General features: G+C 35.2%; 1 protein-coding gene and 1 long non-coding RNA gene across 2 annotated transcripts; both read right to left on the bottom strand.

Moving 5' to 3' along the window:
* Positions 1–224: 224 nt before the first annotated feature.
* On the bottom strand, positions 225–2,686 carry LOC110693125. The gene is made up of 4 exons (XR_002505558.1): positions 2,435–2,686; positions 1,916–1,985; positions 850–1,027; positions 225–743 (listed from the first exon to the last, which is right to left on the bottom strand). It is a non-coding gene; the product is annotated as an uncharacterized LOC110693125 (long non-coding RNA).
* A 1,045-nt stretch (positions 2,687–3,731) lies between these two features.
* LOC110692991 (cytadherence high molecular weight protein 1-like) lies at positions 3,732–8,439 on the bottom strand. The gene is made up of 7 exons (XM_021870082.1): positions 7,767–8,439; positions 6,577–6,871; positions 6,198–6,475; positions 5,711–6,050; positions 4,737–5,608; positions 4,560–4,647; positions 3,732–4,469 (listed from the first exon to the last, which is right to left on the bottom strand). Exons 1-7 carry the CDS (start codon positions 7,878–7,880, stop codon positions 3,898–3,900), a joined length of 2,559 nt encoding a protein of 852 aa, XP_021725774.1. The 5' UTR covers positions 7,881–8,439; the 3' UTR covers positions 3,732–3,897.
* Positions 8,440–8,722: the final 283 nt, after the last annotated feature.

Raw genomic sequence — 8,722 nt, 5'->3', positions numbered from 1 at the left:
TAACATGTGATCAAATCTAAATTATTCAAATTGTTAACAATTTTGTTATAATTTGACAAATTTAATGTAGACATGTCATTGAGCGCACCTAACATTATAGTTGATGTTATCCCATTCAATTGATTATCCCTCAATGGCTCTACCTAGATATTACATTCATTGTCATCAAATTTTCCGATTCTTAAAAATTGCATTGGGCATGTAATATTCAATTTTAGATTTGGACCCAATAATTGCTTATTGGATTGGAGTGAAATTGATCATGATGTTTGTATTGCAAGCTGGAAGAAAAATGTAGCAAAATTTGAATGTCATGCACATATAGTTTGGGTTTCTATGAAGCAAAAGAGAAAGCAAGCACAATCAAGAAAAACCTTTGTATCACACATTTACTGTGCTTAAAGTGATTGAGTTTGATTATTATACTAGACTGCCAGAGTATGGATTGAAGGTATTTGTTATCAAATGGAAGACGTAATTGCTACTGATTATTGTGTCGAAAAATGAAAGATAAACCCCCAGCATTTTTTTTACTGGAGAAAAAGAAACAAGAGAGATCTTGAGTTTACACTACAACCACATTTGGGCCATAGAAAAAATCCTAGCAAGAGATGGCTTTAACCTCCTAATACATCATTAACCAAACATGCACATTGCTGAAGTTTTCAGTTAAAGGGCTAGCTAGCCAACAGGCATTGGTTTTTCGAGCAGGCCTGCAGTGATTGTCTCTGCATGTCTGGCTGCTGCATCATACATAACACACACCAGAGAAAGATGTGAATTAAGGGAATAAGGGTACACTTAAATAATTGATAGAAGAAGAAAATATTTCGGACAAAAAAGCCTCACCTGGTGCACGCTGAATTAGTTATTCAGCATCCATCCCCTGGGTCATAGTGGACAGAATGTTTCCATTCTCAGATTTAGCATCAGCCCCTACTTTTCCTCTTGTATTGTTGACATAGCTGGGCTCATCGTCGTCTGAATATATAACTTGATCAATGACCTTCCCACAAATAGTAAACATCTAACAAAACAAAAAAACAAAAAACAAAATTAAGATATAATGAGGATACAAACAACAAACCCAATTAATTCAGTATACATAAAAGGGTGACGATTGCACTAATAGTCTAATACATGACTCAAACTCTATGGGAGCACCCCAACCTCAACACACATAATTCTTCACTTTATCTCAATATCATGGCAAATTAAGAGGTCCGGGACATCAATAAAACATAAACTCTGCATAATTCTATTTATGTCATAAAAATACAGTACTAAATCCTCACACTTGCTGCTCGAGCCACAAAGTAATATCCCCCCCCCCCTCTTTTCACCCTTAAACCGAGAAAAATAAACACATTCATTATATTAGTACATTTATAGTAACAAATGCACTAATATGTTTCTCAAATTCGATATTGAAGCATCATTAGTGAACACAATAATAATGCGAACTGAAGCTTCACTTTTTCCCATCAGATTTCAATATTTCATCAGCTAAGTATCTAGGCAAATTAAGAGGTCCAAATACATGAATACGAAACAAACTCAATCAACCAATCACATTACATTTTTCATAATGCACTAGCATACTAGAAATGCTTTTAGCCTGGTTAGGACTATAAGAAACCTATGTACCATAAGAAGAATATACGGAATAAGATACACAACCAATAAATAACACCTCCTTATTTTACAATAGGAGGCTCTCGAGGTCTAAAACATGTAAAATTGTACACCAAATTACAACTTTGATCTAAATTCTAAAATAAAGAGTCCGAGTAACATATATCCCGATGCCAACAGATACATGTACACAAGAGTTCTTTACAACGATCGATAACCATGGAAACAGACAAGTGCAGCACACAAGAAATTAAGAGTTTAAGAGCATAAGTAAACTCACATGAAACCCAATGAAGTAGTCTCAACCGGCTGACGTCGAGTGCAACTGCTACACCAAAGTGAAGCCATCTCTGTTGAGCTTGACAGATTAAATAAATTGATACCAAAACACAAATTTAAAAATGTACCATAAAATCATCAACAAACAGTATTTTCTTGAGTTTGAATTCATGATTGATTATACTTCAATTTTTGTATAATTTAAGTGCTTTTTCTAGACAAATCATGATTTATTCTGCTTTATTTAAGCAAAATATACATCTCATTGTGCATCATTGATCATATCAGATTAAGAGTGACCGTAATTTTGTAACCAAATCAATAATTCTTCACATATTTTGATACCTCATTACAAAAAAAAAAAAAAAAAAAAAAAAAAAAAAAAAAAAGACTAATTAAGTTTTTCCAATATGATCCATAATAATTCAATTGTATATAATGTTTCAATTCATAATAATTCATATTTTGATACAATCTAACGTATATAATAAAGAAAAAGAATGAGAGGAAGAAAAATTACCGATTATGGATTTATGGGGTTTTGAAGATGCAGATGAACAGGGGTTTGCGGTGGATTATGCTTGACACATTGGAACGAAGAACAATGGTGTGTCAGTGTGGCCGGAAAACTAAGATGATTGCTTTGAGAAGCAAGAGGATGGCGGTTTTCCGGCGAAGAAAAGCCGATCTTCCGGTGACGAGTTATCAACTAAGGAGGGCTGATCAAAAAAATCCTGTGTAATACTTCGTATGAGAAAGTTAGGATTCAGGGCCAAGGCTTATACGAAGTAGGGTTTTATATGTCATACTCCATAGTCCCATACATAACATTTGTAGTATATAGATAGCCCGTAATCCCGTATTATATAATACTTAAACAAATAAACAAATTAAAATACTCTTATATACGAGAAATATAATGAAACTCTGTTTTTTATTTTTTTTAGCGTTTTATTGACCTTAAAATGTCAAATTTCCTAAGAATAAGGTTTTTCTATATTTGTAATGTTAGTTTTTTTTCAATTACATCGCTTAAAAAACTCTTAAATTTGAGATACAAAAAATCTTGAATCTTGAAAATGATAGGAAATTACCATCATCTTATTAATCAGTCTACCACTTGACTTCATTACTAACTTTGAGATAAGTTTCGAAAAAAATGATCCAAACTTGGGATATAAGTTCATACGTCCTCCATTCGTAGTATACAATCTTTTACTCCGTATTTCATAAGAGCACTATAAAAGTACACAATCCCATCATTTGGATTGTAACCAGGTCTAATGATGTTTGAGCCAAAAGGTAAGTATTCATTTACTAAAGAAAGATCAGCTTTCGATCAGAAAATGTTTACCATCCATCTAAATTTGTTGCATTATCATTTACTATATAAAAGATACAAAAACACTTGCGTGGACCTGGTCCACAATAATATTATTGTGGACCCGAAATCTATACACACGCAACTGATATTATATTGAATATAGTGATCATTATTTTTAACATAGTAACCTTATTTTTAACATAGTAACCTTTATTAAAACTACTACAACGTTTAATAATATTGTGAACTTGAAATACGACGTTATTACACTAGTTTTAGCATAGTAGCCTTTATTATTCATATTGATTAGTATATAAAATATTTCATTACAAAAATATCCACTTACGCCTATATATTAACAAAATGATTTTTATTTCAACATAGTGACTTTTTTAAAATTATAGTGACCCTTTTTTTTGTTAATAAAACAACCATACTTTCTCTAATGTTAGTGGTCCACAATAAATTAGTGTGAACCAGGTCCATTTAAGAATTTCTATAAAAGATATCGAGTTTATTATCATCTAACAAAAAGAGATTTAACATACCCACATTTGGGCCATTGAGAAAATCATAATAAAAACTAAAAGCAGGTAAAACCAAAGATTTAACCTCCAACTATTGATCAGACTTGCAGGACTAAAACACAGGTCTTCAGTTCACGGGCTAGCTAAGAGGTATTGGTTATCAGAACGCGACTGCAGTGCTTTTTTCTTCTTCTCGGACTGCTGGAGCCCTTTGAATTCCTTTTTCAGCATCCCCATGCTCAAAGCAGAAAGAATTTTTCCACTTTCAGTTACAGCAACTTTGATTTTTCCAGGCTCGGTTTTACTGATACTGTCAATGTTCTCCTTGTTGACATCCATAACGCGGTTCTTCCTTCCAGCTGACATTGGAGTTTTGCAGGCAGATTTAGTTGGTGTAACCATGCTAACCGACAATGGCTTCTCAGTCATGCTTGAACATTTGGTTGGTGTAAGTGTTGGACATGGGACAACATCAATGTCACCAACTACTGCTTCTTCAGATACAACTTCATTGTCCGGTAGAATGTCAACTGGGCAGAGTTTTGCAGTTTCGATGGCAGAATTAATCTCTAGGGTCTCCTGAATCACATCCTCCTTGTCTTTCTCGGATCCTGTCTCATCAACGGTGTTTTCTTCTGATTCTTCAATATCGTCCTCATTGGCTTCATCAGAACCAGGCATCACTTGAGAAACTGGAACATTTCCTGTAAAAAAAACATGACATTACTGTAAGTCTCAATTCTAGAAATTACTCATATCCATCTACGGTTGGTAAACAGGCTAAAGTAATATACCTTGTTGCAAATTTTCATCCACATTGGCCAGTGGGACCTCAGTCTCATCCAAGTCCAATTTCACCATTCCCTCAACCAATGTTTTTTCCTGCAATTTGACAATAATAGAAGTCAGTATTCATAGGTAAATAAACTTTTTGAAGAGAAAAAGGCAAAAAGAAATTTCTTAAAACTCACTTGTAGTTTCTCCTTGTACATCCTCTTCAATTTTCTCAGACTTTTATGGTTCAAAGGTGTCTTACTTTCTGTAGGAACACGTGAACGAATTTGAATAGTTGATTCAGTGTCGAACTGGTTGGCAAGAAGTTCAGCTAGGCTAACTTCAGGCTTTTCAACCCAGTCTGTAGCAGAATCAGCAGTTATGTCTAGTTTCTCAAGCTGGCTTTTTTCAGATCCACTGTCCACGTTGGCTTCCATGCTCAGTAGATCAGACACCTCGTCATCTTCTGGCATCTCGTATTCAGACCAGTCAGACTCATCTTCTGTACAACTACCTTCACTTTCCACATTGGTTTCCAGACTTGGCTTATCAGCTGATGTAAACTCAGTATTAAACTCTTCAGACACCTCGTCTTCTGCAGGTTCAGGTACATCAGAATCAAAAGTAAATGTGACCGCCTTTTCAAGCTTGGTGTTTCCAGAATTGCTATCCTCGTTGACTTGATCAGCTTCAGTAGTAGACTGACAAGCAAAATCCTTGGGCATTTGACCTTCAGCAGGAGTAATGGCAAGGTTCTCATCGAGGCTCTCTGCAGCAGAAACAGGAGCACTGGCCAGGTTCTCGAGCTGGCTGTCTTGAGAGTTTTGAACCGTGATAGTTTCCAATTCACTATCAGCAGAACCCAATTTCAGGTCCTCGTCTTGAATGGCAACGTTGGCCACTGCTTCAGTCACCTCCAAAGTTTCATGGCTCTCATCTTCAGCAACCACTGCTTCAGTTACCTCCAAAGTTTCATGGCTCTCCTCTTCAACAACAATTTCATTGTCTACTTTAGCCACAAGATCACTTGATTCCGTCAGATTCTCGACATTGAGAAGATCGTTGTTACCTACAGGTTAAAACGGAAATCAGAATCATATGTTAACACATGCAATCACTATCTTCGCCGCAATTGATACTGCACAATCTTCAGAAATGAGTAGGTACTTACTGTTACTGATATCATCATTGTTCTCAGAAAAAACTGAAACTTCAGAAATCTCAACACTAGAGATATCCCATTGCACTGCACCACCTTCCTCATTCTGAGTACTTGGAGCAGCTGGAGTTTGATCAGCTACATCATTCTTTCCTTGGTCTGTTTCTTCTACGATCCTCTTCCTTGAAACGCGGCATGATTTTGTTATCAGCTTGGAGCTCGGTGGCTCTTCTCTACTGATTTTCATTGTGGTACGTGATCGACGAGCACAAGATGAAGTAATTCCTGACATCAGAGGGGAGCTTGGTACTTGAGTGTCACATCCCATCAGTAACTCTTGCAGACCTTCAACCTATAAAAATGCAACAATCAGAAAATTTATTAAGTTTAGAGATAAAACGTAGTCATTTTGGCCTCCAAAAGTCAGCTATACAAAAAATTAGAAGAATGGTTTAGGAATTAACAGCCAAATTAAGGTATGGCAGCAAAAGAAACTTACAACTTCGAGGGATTCAAGCGAAGCAGCCATTGCAGCATTGGTAGTATTGGCAGGTTTCTTGTTTCTCTTACACAGAGCTTGGAGGTCCCTTCGGCTGAGGCTGTGGAAGTCCACCTTACTGTCATTCGACATCTCGGTAGCTTCTTCTTGTGCATCCAAATCAATGACTTCTTGCCCATCATTGACCTGCTGCTCTACATCCTTTTGGGGTTCACTTTGTCCTTCAATTTCTTCACTAACTCCGGAAACCACTTCTGAAACTTCCTTAATCTCACCTCCTAAACAAGAATTAGAAACAAAATTTAGGCTCTCAGAGATCAATAGCAGTAAATAAAATCCTAAAAATTTCAAAAAAAAAAAAAAAAAAAAAAACCATTACCAGGAAGCTCACTGTTGTCAGTAACTTCAGATTGCTTCTTTTCAGCCTCAAATTCAGCTTCCATATTCTTCTCCATATTTGTCTGGATTGAGGCTTCCTGAGATGCTCTCTTCCGAGTGGTTCGCGTTGCCGGAGTCTTCCTTGCATCAGTTCCTTCCACCGCTCTAGTCCTTGTACTACAGCGAGTTCTTGTGGCTGTGGTCCGGGGTGCGTAAGATGAGTTGATCGCTGATCTTTCAGGGGAGCCCTGGGTTTCAGAATCTGGTTTTGCCAAATATTCAGCTAGTCCTTCAACCTGCACCATTGAATTATAATTAGATTCAATAAAAGAAAATATATATTGAATTGCAATAAAAAAAAAATAAAAATCCTTACTACAAATTTAATTTAACTTAGATCAGGATTTAATTTCATTTCTAGCAAGCTGACAATCCAATATCAACTTATTACATTTAACAGCTCCGAATTCCTATTATAATGACATGTTTTCATTCATACACTAACAATATACAAAGAGAAGACATTGTATAAAAGCCTAATTTTAAAAATTAGTCTTTCTGCATTCATTAGTTGAAACTTGAACGCATGAAATGTATGCAACACACCAGAATACTCCGTATTAAACATCATAAATCATTTGATTCAAACCACTAATTCTGACAATTCAAAAATCAACTTGCTACTAAAAACTACTGATATTCCAGATTAATCATCTTCAACATCTACATACTCGAACAGCTCTGAAATTACAAACATCCATCTGCTATTACACTATCCATCAACATAACATTACTTTAATCCAACGATTGAACTAATGCTTATAAAATTAAATCTGGATTAGTTATCTTCTTCACACTTGCAATTATCCGATTTACGATTATTAACAGATTAAAAATAAGTCCTCGAACATCTACACATTCATTTCAATTTAATCTTAACAATTATTGAAATCCAGTTTCATATAATTTGAAACACACAAATTCATCGATTACTCAAACATCAACCGATCAACAAAAAACCACAAACATCTCCACAGTTAGGTTTAATTAAATCCAGTATAACAAATTCTTCACAAATAATTCATCAAATAACTAAAACATATAACGATTCAGCAACAGCATCATAAGATCAAATCAAACAATATCAAATCAAAACAAAACCCTAGAAAACGAGATTAAGCAAAAACTTACAGTAGGAAGCGAAGCGAGAGCATCAGCCATGGCAGCATTGGTAGTATTAGCAGGAATGTTGTTGAGTTTGCAAAGAGATTGAAGGTCACGTCTCTTGAAGGTTTGGAAATCCATGGATTCTGGAAAGTTCTCTTGAACAGAAAATTGAAGATGAAAGAAGAAGAAGAGAGAGAAAATTAGGGATTGAATCAATCAATGTAAGAGAGACGATGATAAATGGTGGTGGCTAAGAGATGTGAGTTGTGGGGACTTTATATACGATGGAAGAGAGGAGATTTGTTCAGGGTAAAACTAACCGTTAGAGTGTGAGAGAGCGGAAGATTTTGAATTTGAATTTTGTGTGATTATTTTATTATTTTTGTAATCAGGGTTTGTATGCGATTTTGTTTCCTAAGTGGTATAATTGTTTCATTGGTGCAGAGAATGTGGTTCTTGGGCCTTGGGTATTAGGGGAGATGGATTGTGAGATTTATGACCCAACTTAATAATGACGTGTGGTTTTGGAGAGACATCTGAAGGCTGAAGCTGACCTAGTTACAGAGAGATATCGGAATTTATGAAATTGATTGACTTATTTGACTCTTTTATCGTATTTTGTGATTATCGTAATTTTAGTGTTGAATAGACCCAAGGTCTAGCTCGAACCTAATTTGTTGAGTATTGACTTAAATAGCGAGTTTTATAGAACGACTAAAACCGATTAAAAAGGGATCATATAGTTAAAACCCGATAAAAGAGAATGATGCCCAATGATAAATTTGGCTCAATTTAAAAGGTCATTGTTGCTTTTTAAGAGCAATTTCCATATATAAATAAATAAATAAGGACTCTTTAATTTCTTTCTCATATATGATTATAAATTGTTGAAATCATCTATCCAATATTTTTAAATGTGAAATTGTCAGTAAGTTATATCTCAAATTGCAATTTATAGGTAGATGGACTAAAATCACTAG

This window comes from Chenopodium quinoa, unplaced genomic scaffold (genome assembly GCF_001683475.1).
Source record: "Chenopodium quinoa cultivar QQ74 unplaced genomic scaffold, ASM168347v1, whole genome shotgun sequence".
Taxonomy (NCBI): Eukaryota; Viridiplantae; Streptophyta; class Magnoliopsida; order Caryophyllales; family Amaranthaceae; genus Chenopodium; species Chenopodium quinoa.
Note: the sequence above shows the minus strand (reverse complement) of the source record. Positions and strands in the feature narration are given on the sequence as shown.

Coding starts and splice junctions, on each gene's coding strand:
- LOC110692991 (XM_021870082.1), bottom strand. CDS start 7,880: ATGGATTTCCAAACCTTCAAGAGACGTGACCTTCAATCTCTTTGCAAA. Junction 6,476..6,576: donor TGACAACAGTGAGCTTCCTG/GTAATGGTTTTT, acceptor ATTCTTGTTTAG/GAGGTGAGATTAAGGAAGTT. Junction 6,051..6,197: donor CGCTTGAATCCCTCGAAGTT/GTAAGTTTCTTT, acceptor GCATTTTTATAG/GTTGAAGGTCTGCAAGAGTT.